Source organism: Amblyomma maculatum, chromosome 2 (genome assembly GCF_055883805.1).
Source record: "Amblyomma maculatum isolate TAMU_Amacu chromosome 2, ASM5588380v1, whole genome shotgun sequence".
Classification (NCBI taxonomy): Eukaryota; Metazoa; Arthropoda; class Arachnida; order Ixodida; family Ixodidae; genus Amblyomma; species Amblyomma maculatum.
In genome coordinates this window covers 214,532,927-214,557,630 of record NC_139345.1, presented here as the reverse complement: position 1 = coordinate 214,557,630, position 24,704 = coordinate 214,532,927, and the positions used below count along the sequence as shown (strand labels likewise).

General features: G+C 45.9%; 1 protein-coding gene across 1 annotated transcript in view; it reads left to right on the top strand.

Annotated features, from left to right (window-relative positions):
* LOC146201264 (uncharacterized) overlaps window positions 1–23,986 on the top strand; it is a 219,200-nt gene extending 195,214 nt beyond the window's left edge. The window contains exons 3-4 of the mRNA XM_084595736.1: window positions 1,948–2,095; window positions 16,338–23,986. Coding sequence (XP_084451862.1) covers window positions 1,948–2,095; window positions 16,338–16,797 — 608 coding nt within the window. The 3' untranslated portion in view covers window positions 16,798–23,986. The remainder of the gene's footprint in view (window positions 1–1,947; window positions 2,096–16,337) is intronic.
* The last annotated feature ends 718 nt before the right edge of the window (window positions 23,987–24,704 follow it).

Sequence of the window (24,704 nt, the reverse complement as noted above, 5' to 3'; positions counted from 1 at the left end):
GCTTGAACTCGAGGAGGGGAAGCTGTTCTTTTTTAGGAACATCCATGGCTTGGCAGTCGCGCCGATACTCAATCCAAGCATTGCACACAGCGAGGTCGAGAAAATGGGTAAAGAACCGTACCGTCCATTTCCTCGTTCTTATTTTGATCCTGTAGTAGGACACGTACCTGTCAGCCAAGTCTGCATCATCCATTTTATCCTCCTTTGACCAAAGCTTGAATGTACGCATTGGATCGCACCCAACGGCACTCGACAGTAAAAGAACCCCCTTATTGTCCTTCTATTTCACGAGGCAGACATCTCCGTCGTCACGTACGAGGCAAGTAGCGTCACCCCGGTTCATCGATTTGTCGTTTGGCAGGTTTGCGACTGCCCCTTGAGTGCGGTTCGCATTCACTGTGCCTGTCAGGGACATTTCCTTTTCTATAAGGTAGTCCATAATTGACAGGCCTGTGAAGTACCTGTCCGTGAACAGATGCGCCTTCTTCTCGGTTATGGTCGTGGCAAGACTCTACACCACCACCCAGGCTATAGGACTTCATATCACCGCAAGGCACTGTATCTTTCCCAGTGTATATCAAAAAGTCGAGCACCAGGCCATCGGAGGAGGCTAGAACAATATTCTTCATGCCAAGTGGATTTGGCTTTGAAGGCAGATATTCTCTAAATGGGCACCTTCACGAGAACGGTATCATCTTCTCATCTATTGAATATTCTTTTCTGCGTGGCAGTGATCGGCAAGCACTTTGAAAGCTATTGACTATTGGTCTCACGAGGTGTAGCCTATCTTCTTTTTGCTCAGCAGTAATTGAGGAAAGGTCGATAAAGTGCAGATTGTTGCGTAGCTCATAGAACCGGTTTGCGATATTATTTGCATGGAGGAGCTGCCTCCCGCAAGATCACTTTGTGCGCTCCTTGTATTTAAAAGAAAAAAGATCAATGGTTTAGCCGAAGCCAAGGGCTCGTTTAACGCGCACAAGCTAGAAGTACATTGTAATAAATAGATATTAGGGCCTATTTGGTGTATCTGAGACTGATAAAGCTTACCTAAACATAGGAAGATGTTTTTCTTGCCTAAGATAGGCTCACACAGGAAAGTGCTACTATAACGTGAGCACAAGAATTTGTTACTTAGGCCTATTAGGCTTAACTACATCTAGCGCATTAATTTGGCTCATGAAGATGTAATTACGCCAAGCTGTCTTCAGACACTTTCAGAATTCATTTTCTAGCCTCTGCCTAACAAATATTTAGTGTTAATTAGGCCTAATTAGCGCTAACCTTGCTCTTGGTGATAGTCATGTTATTGACGGTATTTAGTAATAATCATTCACAGTCATTGTATAACCATGTACATCAAAACTTGGCTTGGTTGTTTCCACAGTGACGATCAGGCGAACAGAATCCGCAAATCGGCGAAATCTGCTAGGCGAGAATCGCTTTCGCACTAAGTTTCCCACAGCTCCGCTAATCAGAGAGAAGCAGAAGAGCGCAATAAAAACCATGACGAACTACAAGCTCGTTTTTATGTGATTATTATCTTGTGGGGCAGCTCGCCCCGCATCGCTTTGTGCGCTTCTCATAACCACAGTATGCGCAAGAAAACGATATCCACAACGCTGTTAACGAGCGGGGGGGGGGGGGGGGTGAATTAAAAACCGATTTTAAGTGAATTCTAAATGGAGTTTACCATAATTGTTTCGTAAATGAGCCCCATATTCAATGTTATAATTAGGCTTAGTTCAGAGTACAAAAAAGAAGTCCACAGCATTTTCAAGGAGCGAGGTACGTACACTGCGCATTTAAAATCCAGGGTAAATTTCAGTCCAAATGGAGTCTACAAGACCATTAGCTCGTGGGGTAGCCCCAACTGGAACACTCTACATGTTTCCTTTCTTTTGCTCGCTTCAATGTGTCACTGACACTGTCTTCTTGTTCCTTCCGCAGTGTCTCTCGACCCTCGGCCCGTGCTCATCCCCATTCTGTCGTCGGTCATCTGCTTCCCCATCGTGGCGCTGGCCGTCATCTGCGCGCTTCGCTACCGCGCGCTGAGGCTGCGCCGAAAGGAGCACCTGCGCAGGCTACGTGGAGGAGGGTACGTAAGCACGTTGCGCCCAGTAGGGAGAACCTATAGTGGGTGTGAAGGTGCCAATCTGACAAGGACAGGAGACAGAAACAAAAATATTTTGTAGTATGACTTTTATTGGGTTTAACATCCCAAAGTTACTCAGGTTATGGAGGGCTCCGGAAGTTCTCGCCCCCTGGGGTTCTTTAACTTGCACTGTCATTGCCTAGTACACGTGCGCCTTGGTTTTCGCCTTAAGAATTCGTCATGCGTATGCAGCAGTAGTGCGTCTTCACACCTGAGCCACCACGGCGGGGCGAAACGAGGACAGAACTGCTCCTCCTTCACCTTGAATTACGTGGGGCGTTCATAAACTTCGTATTATCAGTACAGTAAATTTACAAATAAAGGCATGAGAGAGGCGTCAAAATCAACTCACATCCCTCTTCTCTTAGCGGAATATGTAAACTAGGATGTATACAGCACCATAAAATATCGCCCAGAGCACTAAACCAACAATGACGGCTGCCATCGAAAACATTGAAGCGCAGCGTGTGATCCGCATTTCCATGGGCGCCATTCAAAGTTGATGCCGAGCTATTGGTGGTGCATAGCGATGATACCGCAGTCTCTAAGAATGTGGTCGAATGACGCAGGTGATTTTATCTCGGTCAAACAGGCCGGAGTGGCCGGCAGTCGCTCGATGGTTGCGGCAAGATGGAAAGTTCTGGTGCTCGCTGACCAATGAATAAATATCGGCGAAATAGTGAAACAGGCTAACATGAATGCACGCTCACTGCACATGTTCTTCACAGTAACCTGCGCATGACCAAGGCTGCCCCGCGCAGGCGGAAATCTTTCTACTTCATCACAACATCCGAGTTCACTCGGCAAAGGTGACAGTGACACATGCGGCTTTCTTACGCGGCGAAATATTGCACCATCCTTCATATTGACTCCAACGCACTCCGAGCGACTTCTTTCTCTTCTTCTTCTTCTACCTTGATAAATGGCATATACTCAGCTCAGCTGTCGTAGATGATGTCTTCCGCTGCAGCCGGTAAGAGAGCGCATGATTTTTTGTGGGCACATAAAGGCCACAGGAAAAAGTGTCTTGAATAGTTGAACCGTCGGTGAATATGTGGGTGTACTGTGTATACTCATTGGCTAAGCAGGCGAGAGAGGCTTGCAGAAGTGCTGCCTGTGGCATGCGGCTCTTCGCATCCACGCCAGGAACATACATATTCACCTTTTAGAGACGATAATGTCCATGGGGAAAAGGTGAGTGGTAGTAGATTTTGTGGCTGAGTAATAGTAGGGAGGGGCAGAAGCTGTACAGCTTGACCGAAGCCAGAGTTACATTGATATATGGGGACAGGGCTTAAGAAGTGCTTGTTCCCTTGAAGGACATTTTGGAGACGGGTGCGCATAGTGTCTTGGGCGGCAATCAAATCAATCAGGAGACATCCTGATTTTGCAAGTGTTCCTGATTTAGAGGATCCCTTTGGGAGGCCAAGGCATATTCGCAAACAGTTCTTCCGCACGGCTTCAAGAATCTTCTGGCTTGTTGGACGTAATCTCTGAAGCATCGGTAAATAATAGCGCAACGCTCCTTCAAGGTAGGCATTTTCAAGCAGTGCCATCGACCGGCAGTTGCTGCCTCATCGTGTTCCCGCCATGAAACTGAAAGCCTGTGTCGCTACAGTAATTCTCTCACGGAGGTTTTTAATCTGAGGTGCCCAAGAGAGGTTACTCTCAATCATGACACCTAGGAATCGGTGTGATCGTTCATACGATAGTGACCGTCCACCTAAAAAGATTGGGTATCGAGTCATTCTTTTTCTCGTGAAAGCCATAGCCACAATTTTCTGAAAAGAGACGAAGACCACGGGAAGCCAAGTACATTGAGATGTGCAGTAACGCTCTCTTAGTTCGTTGCTGCGTAGTGTAGCACGAACGTGATGCACTCCAGTTGCAAATATCATCTGCGAAAATTGTTATGCGTACTTCTCGTATAAGGGTTCTTGTTATATGCATAAGGGCAATATTGAACAGGAGTGGGCTGAGCACAGCTCCCTGAGGTACGCCCCTCTTCACTACGTGAAAGAGAGTTAGACCATGTGGAGTGGTCATAAAACTTTGTCGCTCTTGTAAATAGCGTCGAATCCACGGGTAAAGCTTTCCACCGAGGCCGAGGCTGGCCAAGGCTGAGAGAATATCATGATGAAACACAGAGTCAGAAGCGGCTTTGATGTCAAGGAAAACGGCTGTTGGGTTATACCCAGCGTGAAGGTATTCTTCAATGATGAGAGAAGTGTGATGACATTATCAGTAACAGATCTATTTTGGCGAAACTCGTTCGTTCCTTGAGGATAATCTTTTTAGCTCTCGAGGAACCAGGTGACGCGTTCGCAGATCATTCGCTCCATAAGCTCAGTAGGGCGATGGGTTGGAAGGATGCGTAACTGGTTGGTTATTTAGAAGATTTCAAAACAGGCACAATTTTCGCCAAATTCAATTCCGTGGGGACCTCACCAGACATCCAGGAAGAATAGTAATATTCCAGAAGTAGAAGGCGGGAATAGCGAGGCAGCTTTGCGATTGCGTCATGCGTCACTTCGTCATGACCCGGAGACGTCCGTCTGTTGAAATCCGCGATAGCTGAGGATAGCTTTTCAAATGTGACAGGTAGGTTCATCGCTGGTACTGCCGTCTGGGGGATGTCTGACAGACCATCTGTGGATTATGCGGAAGGCCCTGACCCCGTTAATAGTAGTCTGGACTATGTTTCTGAGACTTCTTTTATGGATTTTTGGTCATGCAGAGATAGTGCTGTGAAAGGATGAAACTGTTGGAGGGGCGAGCGCATACCGCGAACTATCCGCCAAATTTTGGCTACTGGTTGGCCCACATTCAGCGTAGAACAAAAGTCACGCCATCTCTGCCGACTAAGCTTATTCAGGTACCGTCGTATGTGACGCTGTGCCCGTCGGCAGGCGAAGAGAGTAGAAGCAGAACCGACAACGTAGATAGATAGATGGATTTATTGGAAGGAAAGGCAGAGAGGTTGGCCGGAATGATTAAAATCTGGCCTGGTACTCTGCACTGGGGAAGGTAAATCCCAATTGTTCTACTGGAATTTCTAAATGTACCCTGCTCTGATGTGAAAACCTTCGGCAAGCGAGAAGAAAATGTCCAATATTTTCAATCTCACCGCAAGGTTTGTGCGGCTGAACCCGCATCTACAAAAGTAAAGATTTAGGCAGGAGATCCTGGATCATATGAGAGTCAGCGTTGCCTCAAACTGCCCTGATTGACATGAACGAACTTTCCGTTAGTATATGAGACGTTGCTATTTTGCTGTGGCTAGCAAGGGCTTATAGCATGAGGCTGCTATGTATTGATAACGCTGAAAACGGGACATTCCAAAAATGATATTAGGGATGGTAGATGGAAAAGGTGCATCAAGCGTTGATTTAGCCAAGAAGTCTTCCGCTTCGTTCTGGAAAATACGCAGTGACCGGGGACCCAGGTGAAGCGTATTTCATTCAGCCATCCTGGTATGAAACACTTTATTGAGCGGCTCAAAAGAGTATCCCGTGCGGACTCCTGTGACAATAAAACAGAAAGAGAGTCTGATATAAATAACATTTTTGACTGATTGCATTGAACTTTTATAAGTGCAAGCCAAATTGCCAAAATTCTGCTAAAAAGATCGGTGTGTAGTCCGGGACTCGGCCCGAACAACTCCAGGAAAGAGACAGAAAAAATTCCAATCGCTGCTTTCTGCCAGTCACAGACGCATCAGTGGTGATTACAGTGTGATCAGGGAACTTTTCAAGGTGATCAGTTACGAGACTGGACATTAGACTTGAAGGTAAGCTTCACACTAGAATGTAGAATCAAAAATGATATCCACTATGGACGTTGTGTAATCAATAGGACTTATAGAACCCAGATCCACACCAATGTTTTCTAAAATGATATGCGTGAAAACAACCTGGGGCATGCAGAACCGTGGCCACTGGTGAGTAAGAAAGAGGGCCGGGTTTGACACAAAAATAGGTATAGTCACACCGGGAGCAGGCTCAAATGTTCACAAGATTGATGTGTCAGTTATAAGGCGGAAACGGGAGTTGAGGTCCGGAATGCGGGCCTCCTACTACAGAACAGTGGTGGACACTGACTGTGGAAGACCTAGGCAGAGGCGCAGCGCACGTCGCTCCAAAAGCAGCAAAGGATGCAGCTTATATTTTGGACAACCAGAACAAAAGCATGTAGCCAAATTCCAGAATCGGTCTCACATAGACTTTGCACAGAATTAGAAGGGTATCTCGACGCATTCCAAATTTCCTGTTACAAGCAGATAAATTAAGGGGAAATGAGGGTGCTCGTTATAATACATGAAGAAAAGTAGCCAACAGTCGGCGAGGCTAAGGTTAGCATTGGGATTTTAGTTTGCCTTTTTTGTTTACTTCATTAATCACATAAATTAGTAATGTAATCTGTTTAGGGGAAAGATAAACTCAAAGTAGAAGGAAAAACAACGTGCCGATGGTGGAGACCGAACCCACGACCTCCGAATATCGCATCCGGTGCTCGGGTTTGACACATAAATAGGTATAGTCACACGGGAGCAGGCCCAAATGTCCACAAGAATGATGTGTCAGTTAGAAGGCGGAAACGGGAGTTAAGGTCCTGGCAGTTAAGGTTCTGGCAGTCTTGAAGCCATGAGTAGCGCAAAAGGGTTCTAGCACAGCTTTCGCCCTCGCTCCTGATCACGTTCTACGTGACGCTGGCGGAAACACAGGACGTTCCACGTCCACCGCTATGGTTGAAGGTGGCGCTGGTGAACTCTCTCAAGGTTCGTATACAGACAACATTAATACCCAAGAAAGTAGCAGGTTGGACGGCGGCCGATATAGCCCAGTTGGAAGAGCACCGGACGCGATATTCGCAGGTCGTGGGTTCGGTCCCCACCACCAGCACGTTGTTTTTCCTTCTACTTTGAGTTTACTTACCTTTCCTCTAAACAGACTACATTACTAATTTATGTGATTAACGAAATAAAAATTTAAAAAAAGACAAAGTAAAATCCCCAATGGTAACTTTGGCCTCGTCGACTGCTGGCTACTTTTCTTCATGTATTATAACGAGCACCCTCATTTCCCCTTCATTTATCTGATTGTAGCTTACGTGGGTCTCGGTTCTGGCAGTTTTGTAGCCATAGGTAGCGTAAGAGGATTCTAGCACAGCTTTCGCCCTCGCTCTTGATCGCGTTCTACTTGGCGCTGTCGGAAACACAGGACGTTCCACGTCCACCGCTATGGTTGAGGGTGGCTCTGGTGAACACTCTCAAGGTGTGTATACAGACAACATTAATACCCAAGAAAGTAGCAGGTGGGACAGCGGCCGACGTAGCTCAGTTGTAAGAGCACCGGACGCGATATTCGGAGGTCATGGAATTGGTCCCCACAATCGGCACGCGTTTTTCCTTATACTTTGAGTTTAATTATCTTTCCCTTAAAGATTACATTACTAATTTATGTGATTAACGAAGTAAAAATTAAAAAAAAATAGAAAATAAAATTCCCAATGCTAACCTTGGCCTCGCCGACTGTTGGCTAAATTTCCTGTTACTTATCCGTATGAGCTCACCAAGTGCACGTTCACATTACACTTGATGTAGGCCTCCGATATAATAAGTAATGCCTTAATACCGCACAGCTTCCACTTGTGGTATGACGTCTGAGCGGTAGTTTAACGAAACATATAAGGGGGTTTTGGTTTTAAATACTAGCACACTACTTTTGCACACATTGAAAACAAACTTAATTTTGTCCAACCAGACCTCAGTGCATTTAGGTAAGCCTGTAGTGAGCGATAGAGCGCATGAATATCTTTTGCAGATGCGAAGAATGCTATGTCATCTGCATATACATATACAGTGACATAAGGAAGTACTGGAACATCGCTCATTAATATATTAAAAAGAAGTGGCGAGAGCGCAGAGCCCTGAGGCACCCCTCTTGTATGTGCATATGTATCTGGAATAATGGAGTAATTACTCATTTCATCCGCCCAAGCGCAGCCAAACGGCTGCAAAGGAAAGCTACACAGCTTTCTCAGAAACTTCGTAGTTAAAGAAAAATTCGTCCTGATCCAGGAATCGAACCCGGCACCGCCGCCTTTCCGGGGCAGTCGCTCTACCGACTGAGCTAACCAGGACGGTCAGCAGATCAGATGGTAGGGCGAGAGCGAATTGATCTATAACTCGAAGTGGGAATGGTGTTGGTCAAATATTTAGGGGAATCCCCCAAGGTGGAGTAGATTTGTAATAAGGGCTGCGCTTGGGTGGATGCAATGAGTAATTACTCCCTTATTACAAATCTACTCCACCTTGGGGGATTCCCCTAAATATTTGACCAGGTATCTGGAATAAATGAGCCATTAGTGCAAAAAAATTCTCGTCCTTTCAAAAGTTCACTGATCTACACAAAAATGTAGAGCCGGGCACGTAATGGCGATAACTTGTTTAGTAGAATGGAATGCTCAGTGCTGTCGTAGGCCTTGGCAATATCGAGCGTCACTAACACTGATACCTCACTGTTGCACATAGCAAGGCGAATTCTGCTTTATAAATCTACATGTGTATACCTCATTGAGTATCCATGGTGGAAACCAATTTGAGTAGAACTCAAAGCATTAACCTCAGAAATATGCTTTGAGAGGCGGCCATGCACAATTCTTTCTAATCATTTAGCAGATTTGAAATCAAAGCTATCGGCCCAATGTTTTCACCATGAAATCCTTTCCTAGGGTCTTTCAACAGTAATATATTTTCGCCACTTTCCAGACGTGCGGTAGCCTTGTCGAATCTGATGATTCGTTGACCAGACTACAGTGGCTAGAATACTGAAGTGTGATTACCGCCAAGCGGCGCCTATGGGGAGCGTTGAAGCCATCTGGTGACGCTTCCGCTAGATGGCGCGCCTTCTCGCTTACACGTCAGGTCGGCGCATGAAACGCATGCTTGAACCCTGGAATGTGCATGGGATGTGGGCGCTTTGCGTTGTTTTCTGGTGCAAATTCTGCCTGACGGTGTATGATGAGCCGGCAACAAAGTCATTGTTTTGTTGTACCTCGTTACAAAAGCGGGTACAAATGGTGCGAAATTATTGGAAGGCGCAACGCTGCTGTTTGCGAGCTGCTTTGGAAAATAATTACTGTTACGTCAGCTTTGGCACGTTATTTATGACACAACTGCTAATGTTAATTGATAGAACGATAGTGGGTAGTCCCTTTGTACGGCGTGTTCCGGACCATTTTCTGATTGTGCCGTGATTACATGTGTCAAAAACCGTTTCAAGGAAAATAATCATAAGGTGAGGATGTGCCCATCGTTCCAGCACTGCCATAAAGGCGACGACATACAACGATTAAGGGGCAGCGGCCACTGCCATGTGAGGAGCCTGATGACCTGACGGCCAGTTCTGAACATAATGCACGCATGGACTTTTCTGTCACTTCATAAAGGTTCGTGAGATCAGTGGCGTGTCACTGGATGTAGCGTGCAGTGTGCGCCTAACCGCTGATCTGGAACCCCTGGGCGCCGATCGAGGAACGTACGTGTTGTTCGCTATGTAACAGCTCGACACTGCTTTCGGCAGGTCGAATTTAAACAATTGAAGTGGGTAATAATTCTGAAGTAGGTAATATATATATATATATATATACCTGCGTTCAGGGGCAGATGTTTTGTTGAAATCTAGCTTGATATATCTGATGATATCTAGCTTGACAGCATCGAACGTGAAAACAAAATGAGCACTGCTATAGAATTTCATTTAAGCATAGCCTGCAAACATCTCGGCTCCCGGTGTTTTCCTTATTTATTTATTGTAAGTACCTACAGCGCCCATGAGGCATTATTGTAGGGGGGATACAACTACATACAATAGCACATGCAAAGAAGAGTTCGGGAAACTTGTTAGCAAGGTAACACAACACACTAATAGAACACTAAATGAATTCACAAGTAGTATAAGTGATAGCATAACACATCAAACACAGCGCTGGTAAACGCACGAGGTCTGGAAGAAATGTATCACAACATTATTTCAACAGCACTTTGGAAGTCAGGTGCACAAACTACATCATTCGGAAACTTATTCCAATCCAGAATTGTTTTAGCGAAAAACCAGTACTTCAATACATTAATGCGCATTGATAACTCTTAATCTTTTTCGTGTTGTCTAGTCTCTCCGAAATGCAATATGGCTGCTTTAGATAAGTGTTTTTATTAATACCGATACAATCATGGTAAATGCTGTACAAGAACTTCAGCCTGCGGATATTTCTTCAGGTTGCTAAAGTCTTCTACCCAATACGGTCGCGAAGTTCAGAGCTGTTGATACGAAAATGATAACTGCCAGTTAATTAAATAATGCCGCTGAAGAACTGAAACAAAATAAAAAAACAAACAAATGGCAGTAATTTAGAAATTTTCCCAATGCTTCAGTGCATGCTTATCAATTATAGAATAAAATTTCGTTGTGCAGCAGAGGTGTTTCTTCTTGTCTCACAGAAGAAAAACAGCCAAATTAAACACCCCAGGCAAAATCAGTAGCGACGCAAGACAGTAACTGTGAAAACAAACTTACCACTATCCCTAAGTGATTCTTCAGCTGCTCACCTATCTATTCTGAAAACAACAAAATTCACGGTGAAAAAAAAAATTCAGCGGTGGTTTACTAGCACGGATATACATGCAATGTTTACAGCTCATGTTTAGAAAAGTATTGCTTCCTGTAGCTCTGTTATATCATACCTTGCCACGTTTAGCTAAGTACTTAAATAGTTCTTTGGGTTTTCATTAGGCTTAAGGAGGCCTAATTAACGTCTTTAGTACCACTGTGTCATATAGGATGAAGCCAATGGCCTTCGATCAAAGCGCAGTTTGAAAGACTGGCAGCTTAATACGTGAAAAAAAAAAAAAACGGTACCGAAATTGCGGAGTGGTCTATCTAGCACTGTGACAAGCAAAGTTAATCTTTTTACCTCGGCCCGTGTCTGGTGGCACTTACTGGCGGCAAGTTTTTCTTGAAGTGATTGCTCAAAGGAGGTTTCAAAGCCACCCCTGTGAAATCCCGCTTAGGATGCTGGTTGTAATTCTTCCGCTTAAAAATGGCCGCTGCATAGAATAATAAAATTACATCGGCATAACTTAGATAGTTAACAAGTAAATAAAGATGCCGTGTAAAATTGGAGGTCGCAGTAAGAGCAAAAAGTATGCACCGGATCTTGAGAGGATGTCTCAAACGCGGCTGATTAACCGCGCGGCGAGCAACGACACGCAGTGAGCGGACGTGTAAGTAAAGTCAAAGTATCAAGGGGCTTTAGTGTAAGCGGGGGTCAGCGCCCCCTGGATCTCCCGCTCCGGAGCATCGCGGAAGGGCTTCAGAGTCAGCAGCGCGATCCGCACACTTCCCCTATTCTAGCCACTTTAACCAGACCCAGGAGATTCTGAGTGAACTGGTGTGCTAAGCCTTTGACCATACCAACCGTACCCCTCCAAACCTGGAGCCCAGGATTGCATGGAAGAAGTCACAGTTAGGAGTTGTGACCTTTCAACCTCAACACAGTCGGAGAAAGGAATGGGGGCGGGCAAAGGAACTCTGCACTGCTCTTGGAAACGTAATGCTCGCCCTTGTGCAATGTGGTCCAACTCATCTTTTGCGTCCTGTGGAGACAACACTACCGAACGTAATAACTGAGAAACGTGTGAGTTCCTATTTTCTTCCATAAAACAATACAAAACCTTCCTGTGTTTTGGGTTTGACAAACAAGTATTTAAATTTTCGCTGTACTCGGCCTTTGACTGAGCTATGACTCTGAAATGAAGGCGAATAACATTTGTAGTTTATCCAAATTACTGGGCTCTTGTTATAAGAAAGGCTTCTTCATGCTGCTTTCCTGGGACGGAAGGCTGTCTCTTTCTCGTCCCTCCGCGAAGAACATTCCAGGACGAGTATGAAGTGATTGCTGAGGTGAACGCTTCTCATGAACTTTCATAATGTGGTTGTGCGGAGCGAGGGTCCGCGCCAGCTCCACCATCAATAGCAGAAGTGCATAGTTCTCGGCAGAAGACACGTAGACAAAGATGAAACCCCTATTCTAGTCTCGTTTGTGCATCTGTGCGTTTTCATGACATACAAACTTTATGAACGCCCTAGTAAAATAAAACAATTGAATAAATATATCGTGGTGCCGGCTATAGTCGGCATCGTGCGAAGGTGCAATGGAAAGCAAAAATTTGAGGGGTACTTCAGCTTAAGCATATGTCTCAATAGCGTATACTGTAGCCCTCTGGGATGCATCGAGAAATGAACGTGCGTTTATCTTCGTTGTTAATTTAAACAGCGCGAACAGGAAGACACAGGACAAAATAAAAGGAAGCCACAGAACAAGCGCTGACTCACAACTCAGCCTAAGTCTTTACTCCAAGGCCCAGATAAAAACAAATATGACGAAAACGAAGCAATCACCTGAAACAACCCCTGGGTTCACCTGCTACACAAAAGGCGCTCAAAAAAGAAATATCTCTGCTTGAAAGAGCAAGAGAATTCTTGCTGACACACGTATTGCCCCTTGAAATAAAATATGCTTCAACTATCTCTCTCGTCAAATTTTCTTTGTGGCGATACAATATCCTAACCTGGTCAAACATGGGAGTGCACTTCTTTTCCTTCTTCATTGTTTCACAGGAATGGCAATGTGAGACAAGAATGTTTTGTCCTTGCCACTTTCCAAGTTGTTCCGGTGTTCCAGTAGTCTCTTGTTATTGCAACGTCCTGTTTGTCCTATATACCAGGCTCCACAAGAGAGTGGAAACCTGTACACAACACCAGCCTTGCCTCTAACAAATGCGTATCTATGTTTCACCCCACATTCTTGCTTCTTCGATTCTCTTTCCCTTTGAATAACCGAGCAAATCCTCTTCATCTTGAACGGAGGCGGTACGCCAGGCCTAACCGCTCGTCACTGTGTGTCATGTCCGTGTACGTGTCCGTGGTCTCCTGGCAGGAGCTGCCAACTTTGGTCTCTCGTTTTACATGGCACGGGTATGTCAGAATCAGCCTGCTAGGACCCTGGTAATCACGTTACCCCTATAGGCCACTAAGGCACGTTCATGCGGCTTGGTTAAAACGGGGCTTTATATGTGGGCTGGGGAAGAAGAACTCTCGGCCACCTGCTGCTAATGCTTTCGCTCAATATTCGGTTCAGCGTGGTTGAACCCTTCTAATTTTTTTTCTTTACGTGTCAGTATGGTATTTATTAGAGCCACTGACCTTTGCAGGTCATTAGTTTTTTCGAAACTTTAGGTCCTCGAAGGAGCACAGCAGGCTTAGCAGAGCCTCTTCCAAACGCACACCTCTGAGGGAGCCGGGCGCCTGGCCGGGGAACGCTCGTACCCATTTTCCGGTGGGTGTGGTGGGACACCATATGGGTCTACTTATAGCCATCATTAGTCCTCTGACTCATTGAAGGTCAAACGTGAGCCGTCGGTGTCCTTGGCTCGGGGTGAGGTAGTGAGGCATTCGCTTCAAGGAAACGCTTCGTGGCCTCAAGAGGGTTTCGATCCCGCGGCGGCGCGAATAGTCAGCTTAGCTGGCCCCTGCACGATCACTCCGCGTGTCAAAGCCCAATGCATATGTCGTCGTCATGATCAATTTTCATGAGTGCAAATAGTACCCAGCCCACACAGGTGGGCTAGCTGTCCCTAAAATGTTGCGGTTAACTACCGCTAAGGTCCTCGCTAACCGGTTTCGCCAGCATATCTGTGAAGCCCACTTGACATTGAGGCCGACCCTCTAAGCAAAACAGAGGTGAAACCCGACATGCTTGCTTACGGACATAAATCGCAATTGGTCTAACCACGCTGAACTGTCCGTCATTTTTCATTTCTTTGTTCTTTTTTTTTTTTTTTTGAAAATGAAGCAACAGGCCTCCGTGAACGATCTACTGGAGCCGATCTCTCAAAAGCAACACTACAGAATGAAGTGTGAGCAATAAAGTCTTGTACAGAATCTAGGCTGCTAAGAAACATTTTTCGGTCTCGTGGAAAACACTTTTCAAGTGCAATATTTCTTTTACCCAATGAGCTTCTCTATATGCTCTGGTTTCGTGTTCGCTAATAGATAACTTCCGCTCTAGACCTAAAACATACAGTCTAGCAAAACCCGCGTCCGGCTAATATTCTTCGGTAAGTCATTTCATTTCACTCTGGCCTGTGGCATGCGCACAAACAAGGTTACACAATTGCACGGTGCCAGCTCTGCGGACAAAGGAGATGAGGCACATTGGCACGAAAGGACAAAATCGAAATGGCCGATACTGTGAACCGGTAACTTGAACCTTGATGCTGTCTTGAAAAATTCCTATCATGACTGTCTAAAGAGAGAGAGAGTAGAACATTTTATTTACAGCAGCGGATGAAGGCGCTCGGGTCCTCCGTCGCTTGGGATGGATGGCAGGGGCCCCGCCTCTGACGCAGGCCGGCAGACATTGTTGGCCGGCGGCGAAACCCAAGGAGCTGTGCAACAAAGCCCCTGTTTCATCGCTAATAATTTTCTATTACACGAAAGCTTCTCTTCCCTTGTTGTTTCAGGCCGTCTTGTTTGCACTACGCATCAGTGTCGTAGATGTAGATCAACCCCATGCATGACACCCGTGACTCGAATCCTGGTTCCGCGTCATTTCCCACTGGATACGAACAACGACCAGCGTGTCGACCAAATTGCATAACCAGACCTCGTAGCGGTCGTTTCTCACTGACTACAGATGACAGTGTACTACCTCATAAGCGCTGTTCTGGCCATAACGATGAACCTTGCCCTCAGCCCCTAGAGGCTTCAGTGCAAATTGACGAAGACAGTCAGAGCTGTGATTCAGTGAAATGTGTTACGGCTCCAGAGAGGTCGTCGCTTAAATGCGAACCTCGCAATGTTTAGATCTGGATCCTTGCCTCCCAATGCCAGCCTAGCAGTACTGCTAGAATTTGCGGATATGTCATAGAGTGTACCGAGGTTGGGCGGACAGCTCCGGTCCCGTCTATTGCCTTTGCATAGCACATATCACTATTTCTGCCTCAATGGTCAAATGTTTTCATTAACCACGTTTTGATCATTTTATCGTGTCTCACAATCTATTTCTATCAAATGCCGTAGCTGTCACTCATCCCACTACGCACTTTCTTTCATAGCGGCCCAATAAGAGAACTGAATATCATATCATGGACGACTGCTATGAAAGCCTACATAGCAAAGCCTTAATAAGCGCTTACACTGACGGAACATAACGTAGTTGTCCTTTATATCCTCTCTTCGCACTTTTCAGTGCAGTTCTCGTGGTTTGATGTTTTACTGATCGCATTTTGTTAACATATTCCGGTATCCTTGCTTTTTTCGTTGTACTTACATTCCCGGTTATTTCCACAGAAGTTTCATCTTAAATATATGATGCTACTTATACGGATGCTACGGAGCAAGCATTATTCTGGCATTGATATAAACTTTCGGCGATATCCACGGCGCAACAACAGCTGTTGTCGAAGCGGCGAGTGGGCATGCACTCATAGTAGGTGCCCCCATGGCCCATGCCTCTGTCACGCCAATTGCTCTCGTACGGCATCACTAGATGTGGTTCCATGTTTCTCATCTTTCGTATTAAACTTCTGATGCAACCATTGTTCAGACAGAGCTCCGGGTGTGGCGTCCCATTTACCGTTTAGCAAGTATTTTGCACTCAATTTACAGGCTAGTTTGTGACGGGAATTCGAACGGACCACTGAGTACCTCCAACCGTATGCCTTCACTAGTGGATGCCGTCAGATAAACAGGATGAGTGTAGACGGTGCCGTCAAAGAAACAAAAATTGGGCGAAGGACATCGCGCTGTCGTTCACGTGGTGGCTGCAGGAGGAAGTGTGGTTCATTCCGGCAGCACATCGCACTAGTGAGCTATCGCTTTTTTGTTCATTAATTTTTATTTCTTCATTCCTCAAAGGTCTCCTGTGAGACATTAGATAAGGGAGCTGGCGTTACAGGGCAAACAAGTATAACAAAAATCACAATAAAGTGGTTTTGATGAGCCGCTTGAATACTTTGTGGTCTTGAATGAATATGCGCAGGCGCGCCCGAGTATCTGATACCCGCCGCAATGATGGTGGCAGTGTGCGCGCTCTCAGCAGATTCTAAAACCTGTGTTTGCAGGATGCGCGCTGCTCGTCTCGAGATCCCGGGCCGCAGTGGTGGCGAGCGGCCTTCCTTCTTCTCTCGGGACTCGTCGTCCGGCGACACGAGCTCGCGGCCGCCCAACAACATCGAGGAAGACCCGCGCACGACGGGCCCTGCCGCCTCATCTTCGTCTTCCTCGTCCGCGGACGACGAGGAGGAGTTCACCAGGGGCAAGAGGAAGTCCCTGGCGGGATCGCGCCGTAGTAGCCGCGTGACGTTTGGCACGGCAGCTGCCATTCTTCAGGTGCCCGGTGTGCCCAGCCCGCGCTCGGGCTCGCCCCGGTCGTCGTCTCCACGCTCCCCGTATCCGCGCTCGGGCTCGGTGAGCTTCTTCGCCGAGCCCAGCTTCATCCAGGACGTGGTGAATGACTACGATGACGACGCGGACGACGAGGACGACCTTGAGGCCGCCGACTGTGGCCTGGACCCCAGGTAGCCGCGGCAAGGCGGCGACTCGGCCGCCGCCTGCTTCGTGGTGCTGCCACGCTCAGGGTCCCGGCTCGGCGCTACCCTCACCTCTGGCGCCGGCATGCTGGAGACACTGCTCTAAAAGCACTGGGCGCCGTCTCGCACTGACGGAGTATATGATCGACTACTCTGCGAAAGGAAGTAACAGAAGCTAAACAATTCAGTGGCATGGTGCAGTACACGAAGCGAACCTCGTGTGAATGACATACCTGCTATATGTACTAACAAAGCCTCTTTTTTATTTGGGTTTGCTAATTGATTTTATGGTTTTGCATTTTTCAAGGGCACTATCCAAACCCCATTTCCCCAAGCCTTCCTAAAATACCGGCCTCGCAGCAAATAGACAAGGAAAAATATTTCCAAGCAATATAACACCAGACATAAAAGTAAACCATGCGCACCTATCCCATTTCATTACGTAGTAAAACCTGCACCCTTAAAATCCATGGTGGTTGAGCTGAGCTGTAAGGTTCACACGTTCAAATACTTCGAGCACATAGATCCAGGTGCGGGCCCTGCAATAATCGCGAGTCACTACCTGGTTCTGCTGAGCAAAGTGGTGCAAGCACGGAGTAAAAGCAGCGCCAAGAACAAACTAGCAAGGCGGTCAAATTTGCCATTGACTCTGACTATCCCTCAAAACATCGATACCGCTTTCCGCGAGTCATTTACGCCTAAGCAGTTTGACAGCAGCTTTAAGCGTGACCATCAGTGTGGTAATAAAAGAGGCACAACATAAGTAGGCCACCCCGAGTGGGGACATTGTTCGCTCCGTGTTTAATCAGTAAGCTTGCTTTTTGTGAAAAATACCCTTTGCGGGCGCTCGAACGATTGGCCTCGCGTATTTTGACAGCCTAAATTAAGCGGGGCAGAAGGCTACCACTCCACGGAAAAGCTTGGGCGCTTGGTGAGTTTCTTTAATTGTCGATGCCGCCATTTTTCGGTTCGGTGCGTTTTTCCGCCTAGTCCTTTCCCTTTTACAGCAGTGGGTACGATGATAGAGACGGCGCCCTACGCGTGCTACACCAATCACCTCGTTAGAATCTCCGCTGTAGAAGCACTGCTGCTTTCATACACACCGCATCCTCTACTGTGCGGCCACGGCCAACGTGTGTGCTCGTTTATATATTCTTACGAACACCGACGCGTTCTTAGACGCAGCGATCTTCGCTTTGACCAAACGCAACACCGTGTTTTGCGTTGAGCAGACGTCGTACCAATGGGTGAACGATGAGGTATTTAGCGTCACTTTAGACAACTAACACCTGCGGTTGCTGGCCTCGTAGTTTTCAGCCTTGCATAGAAATTAGGTTCTCAATAGCCGCACCTAACTCATTTCTCCGACATGAGTTGCGTGCTAAAAAAAGCCCTTGATCATCATCGCGTGAGAAACTGGGGCAACTTTGATCACTGCGGCCTCCAAAACTTGGACTTGACGCTCCTAGTCTTCCCTGCTGAAACACTCATCACTCGGTTCTTCGTGTGTAAAAGAAAAGGGAGTGCCGCACCTTTGACAATTCGGCAAACACCTTAGAGATGCTAAGAACGTAATAGAATGCATGATGAGCGAAATGAACGCGATACAAAACTGACACATGTCCTTGATTGACACTTTAAGGCTAGGCTGAAAGAGGCCAACGGCTGTTTCGACGTCAGCTTTACTGATAGCAAAGTGGGGTTAGGAAACATTTGGAATGTAATTTCAAAGCGATAGGTGGCTATGGCTGTTTCGACGTCAGCTTTACTGATAGCAAAGTGGGGTTAGGAAACATTTGGAATGTAATTTCAAAGCACTATTAAGCTGCAGGAGAATTGTTCTCTACGTTAGGTAAGAATTTTGCAATGCCTGAAAATTGGCTGGTTGGAGGTGCATAATAAACCCATTTTTTACCGTCGGCCCTATAAGCGGTCGCTGGATATTTCCGGTGTCGAACATTGCAGCAAAAAAGCGTAACGTGTTCAAGATACACCGAGCAAATGCCTTTATGCTATATTTCCACATTCTAATCACCTCTCTGAGTAAAAAGGACCAAACAGCGAATGCATATCTATTACACAAGATTTATTTTTCGTCAGCAGGGGCAGATATCCGATGCATTGAATTCGAAATGTAAGCCACGGTTTCACTCGTAGTTAACAATCAGTAGAAAAAAAAATATCTCGAACTTCAATCTTTTTTTTTTTTTCAACAAGTCCAATGTTTGCTGCCAGCAAAACGTCAGCATAACCGCAGAGATTCATTGAGCCGATTTTTATGCAAAATAAAACTTGGATCAGCGATTTTGTACCGTTAGCTCAAACAACTGTCTAAAGCACAAATTTCCAATTTTCCAGTTCGTCGGCATTGCGGTGTATGTTTTATTTCTTTTTTTTTTTTGTGTAGCCGCTATTTGGTTTCTAATTAAGTCGACACTAGGGCGAATTAAAGCCCCCTTTTGTTAAATGCCGAGCCATTGTTCATGCTTTCATGACAACTGGACTGGCATATCTCCTTGCCGAACGAACTGAGTGCGCCTCCACACATTTGTTTGCAAAGAGAGCGGCGCTTCTCCTTTCCTTAGCGTCATCCCTCGAGGTGTGTTCACCAATGTTGTTCGTCTCAAGTGTCATGTTGCACATCTTGTCAGTATCACTTGTCGACTGCCGCGCTACTACATATGCAAAGTTGAGTGAATAATTCAATTTTAGTGGTGTGCTTTTGATACGCTTCGAACATTATATATCAGTGCTAAAGATACGAGAACAGTATCGACATTTTCATGAATTAGCTGTAAGCAAAAATGAAGAGGTGTTTTGCGATGCTTGCGGCTTTGTGCTATCAGTTTTAAATTAAAGATGATTACGACAATCTAAACGTGGAACGAAAGCGCAAAAATAACGCCATTAGCAGAAGAAATGAAAACAGATGTCTCGGCACTTTCCGAGAGCGTCACTGTACAAATGAATCAATATTTAACTCCAAACTGTTTGTTCACTCGTTTATCATGAATTTTCACTATTGCTGTTACATATCTATTGATGCGCAAGTACAATTTTAGATAGTTGTTTTCAGGCTTTGTTTCAGGTCTGAACTGTGTCACAAGAAGGTGAAATGTGCGCTGCAAAAAAGAACAACCATCAATTTCTAACAATGTCTTGTGCGCAGTGTACATACCTGTTCTGAGTCCTTATTGGAAACTCTCATATTGTCATCCGTGTGAAACGGCAGACCAATGCCGAGTTGATTATGTCGAATAACGTTTTCCTGCGACCATCACATTGTAATCCGAATGTCAGTCGGTGCCAGGAGCTGACGTGTACGCAGTGATTGTGCCTTCCCTTTCAAGTTCCCGGTTGCCCTCTCCGAAACACGACAACAAAACTTAAGTGCATGCTAATATGGGGTTAGCAGAGCCAAGCGGAGCCTTCGACGAAAAGCGCAATGCTGTTTTCCGCGCTGCAGGACCAATTATCGGAACAAGAAATGGCTCACCAAAATGTGCGTGTGAAACTCCTCAAGCAAATAACTACGAGAGAAGCCGGGACATGTGCAGCACAACACGCACACTCATGTAGGTTTAACGCTCGCAGACACCTGAACGCATTCTCCAGCCAATTGCGATTGGTCACTGCATATGATGGACGCATAGAAAGATTTGGTTGTGCACATTGCGCTTTAGAGAGCTCAAGCCAAGCGTGTACACATTTTTGCTGAAATTACCAGTCACTAGTTGCAAACAATCTGAGCGAGTTTTGTGATACAAATAAAGCTACCCTCATTATGCTGATAAAGTATTTTGTCCAAAGGGCCTTACCTCGAGTACAACCTTTCCTATTTAGTTAAATGTAGTTAATATACCTTGCGGAAGGAAGACCGAATGCAGTGGTCACCATCACTGTTTCTTGGGCATGCTAGAAGCAGAGACTGGAATCTTGTGCTGCTATTCCATTTGCGCAATGAAAAAAATTATTGTCGATAAAAGTGATCCAATTAATGGCAGCAAATAACTTCAAAAGGAGTAGCAAAGCATATATCCGTCATTGGTTAAGAACATTTCTGAAGTTTGTAGGAAGCTACAGTGCACGGTGCATACTTCACTATCAGCAATCAAGATTAAAAAAAAAAAAAAACATTTGAGTCGGTGGCGGGGCTCCGTAATTATCATCTCCAGTTATCGTTTGCGACGAAAGTTATTTAAAATTATGTCTCATCCATGCCTTTCATTACTCATACTTCATATCTTCCTTGCCCCACCTTGATGAGTATGGAGCTGGCAAGTGGCTCTTCTGTGTACTAACCGTGAAAGGTGGCGAGTCACAGCGTGGCATAACTCCGACATCTGCTTTGTCTTCGTTGGGGTCTCTACTGCTAATGAATTAGTACACAGCCACGTCTCTTTAACGAGATGGCGTTAAAGCCACCATTCTCCAGAAAACTCGTCATCGGCGCTGGCGGCATTGTGAGAGAAAGACATTCACCCTGCGGGTGGCAGTTTTCATGGCCGTGCATTGACTGGTCGTCTGGTTGTATGACGTCACGAGGCAGCGTATCATGGTTTATTTTGCAGGCGCTGGCAGCTCGGGTTTCGTTTTTGAGATGGCAGTGTTAGATCAGACGTCTGCTACCAAATTCACACTGGCACGTTCGTGCGGCTAGGTATATGTGTGTCAGTGGCGTAGCCGGAGATAATTTGCGCAGATTGTTATACACTGGTGGTAACAAACTATAAATTAAAAAGGGGGAATGCAGGGGAGGGAAGATGCAGAGCGCAGACATTTTCGGGGGTGTTTTGACATCGAAACACGCCCTTCTCCCGTCTCCCCCCATCTACGCCCACGATGTGCTTCATGCTCATAATTTGGTTTGGTTTCTGGTATTTAACGTCCCAAAGCGACTCAGGCTATGAGGGACGCCGTAGGGGAGGACTCCGGAAATTTCAACCACCTGGTGTTCTGTAACGTGCACTGACATCGCGCAGCACACGGACGCCACTCCGTTTCGCCTCCATTGAAAAGCAGCCGCCGAGGCCGGGATTCGATTCCGCTTCCTTGGACACAGTAGTCGAGCGCCGTAACCACGGCGCCCCCCCCCCCTCCTGGCGGGGCCATCATGCACATGATATCGTAGCTCACGACGGATGAGTATATGTTCTAGGTAATGGAGGCGAGATGTGCACGGTAACAGGAGGTGGAAGACGGGAGTCATTATGGCTGTCACCTAAAGAAGAAGCTTGAGCGGCCCGTAATTTTGTGTTATCGAGTAAGCGTAACGTTTCATTTGACACCAGCAATTATGCCCCTGTACCTAGGTTACCACTCGAGATGACGCTCTGTTAGCGCGTCAGGGGAGCGTAGGAATAGCTACATGGACATATCGTGTTCATTAGTTTACATTAGTGCTCTGTAATAATAAAACGTATTTGAAAGTAGTTTTGCATTTCTGCAGGCTTTTTTGTTTGCCATCAAGCACTGTATGCCGTTTGAACGAATGGTGTTAAGAATGTAACTATTCGATACCATATTCATTTTTGTGAAATACATTTAGTGCTACTAATACTTTCAGTCTGCGCATTTCTGCCTTTTTTCATAGAGGTTAATAAAGAAAGGCACATTGAGGGAAGCTACGGACATGTGGTGTAGGAGCGTAATGCCTTCAAGAAAGACAGAAATTCCTCAGGAAAACACAGCGCGGGGGCGCAGTTTATCGTAGGTGTAATCTGCCGTTGGTGCCAGTGATGCCCTTGTAGATGCCAGGTCTATATCGTTTTCAGATACAGAAGAATTTTTGCCTCCTGTTGTAATTCCTCACAACTCACACGCGCCTTTGTTCGAACAGAGAGTTGGCGTTGCTAGATGCAGAAACCAAGCAAGTGGGAGGCCACCCCCCTCTATCGGCCTCCGCCATCCGAGCGAGGGCTCGTTTTTCACCGGCAGGGAGTTTTTCGCGACATTAGGACCGTTCGCTTTAATTGGTATTTATTGTGCTGCAATCCCGCCGATTAGGCTTATACACAAGCTCGTGCGCGTGACTTTGCGTTAAACCAAAGGAAATACAGCGCCAAGTTTTAGACGAACCACACAGAAAGACGGACGGGACAGGCGCGTGAGTCCGGACACACAATCACCTGCATTTTAAACCCATTTATGTTGGAAGACATGGCTTTTTTTTTGCAGTGCTAATGCCTTAATGCGAGTTATCCGGGTATATTACTCGCTCTCCTAGGCACGTGTCCATGACGAAATGGATGGAAGTTTAATCCAATGAAGTGATGCAAAATCGTACATTTGAGCCAGAATGTATTGAACTGCAGTAGTGGTCAAGAATTTCAAGCTGAGTACAATGAAGCAAAAACCGGGCACGTTCTGCAAAAAGCCTAATGCTACCAGGTTTAGCCATGTTGGATTCTGGGTCATTGACTGAGTTGCAGTTTGAGCAGCTGTAATACGCACTGTATTTTTGAGTGTATTGCACACTAATCACTGCAAGCGCGAACCTGCAAAATGACGTCCTTTCATGCCCATACAGATGGCAACAGTTCGCCATATGGTCTATGATATTCCATATTATTACAGGAATAAACCTGAAATATATTTCAGAAGAACCCGAGAGCATTGTTTTCTCATTATATGTGTGTTATGACCGCAATCTTTCAAGAGGAAGCCTTGACATTAAACAATTTCCTTCTCGTTAATGACCTTATCTTGACACTTGGAAAACGCTATACGTGCTTCTTGGTAAGCGCAGCTTTTGTTATCTAGCAAACTAAAGAGAGATTCATGGCACTAAATCATCGCTTTCACAAGGTGGGAAACAGTGGCTATAGAAATTACCTTCCACTAGTGCCGGCAACTACGACTTACTATTGTACGAGATCCCTCCTCTTTGCGTGTTTTCCTGTTCTGCGAGAGGCATTACCTGTGCATAACAATTCGTGAACTCCTAGCCCGGGCCTTTGACAACGCCTGCCTTCCCGAGTGGTCCTTGTAGGGCGTGACTGATCCTGCGCAGTGTTTCCACCCACGCTTTTTTTATACACGTGGGCCTCACTTGGATATACGTTTGTACTGTTTATGAGATGTTGCCTTACATAGTCACCCGCTTTATAACACTGATGGTATTGAAATAAAAGCGTTATTTGCGCAGCGGTTGTGTGGTGCGCTATTTCTTCTCCTGCGCATGAACCTTGCAGTGTATGAAGCTTCCGGACTGCGCACTTAATTTTGGAACTGAAATCGCTCGCTTTGGCTTTTTCTACGCGATATGCAGAATATGATGAGGATGTAATAAGTTTGCAGTCTGCTACTCTAATAAACATACGCTTAGAAGCGTTCCATCGTAAACAGTGTAGAACGAGGAGAAGTTGTCTAAAACATTCAAAGAAAACAAAACAACAGTTCAGTGGGGGGTGTCTCAGACCTCCAGCCAAGGATTCTACACCGGGTCTTCTCTTCATCTGGACAGCATGGTCACCGCTGACCGGGTTTGTATACCTTATATACAGGTTTTTTTCTTCCGAAGACGAAAAACGGGGGAGGGAGAGAAACTCATTAAGGCATATAATTTAAGAATGTTTTTTTGGAGATGGCTTTAGCTAAACTGGGAATCTATGGTGTCCCGACCAGGAAAAAAAAAACATGAAACAGGATGGGGTTCAACAACGTTAAGCCTAGCTTATCGAGCTCAATAAACTCGATAAACTAGTTCGATAAACTAGTTCGAAATAGTTCAATGGCTGCATAAACGTTGCATTATTTATTTGTTTGTTTCTGGGGTTTAACGTCTCAAAGCGACTCAGGCTATGAGAGACGCCGTAATGAACGGCTCCGGAAATTTCGACCACCTGCGATTCTTTAGCGTGTACTGACATCGCACCGCACATGTGCGCCTTGATTGTC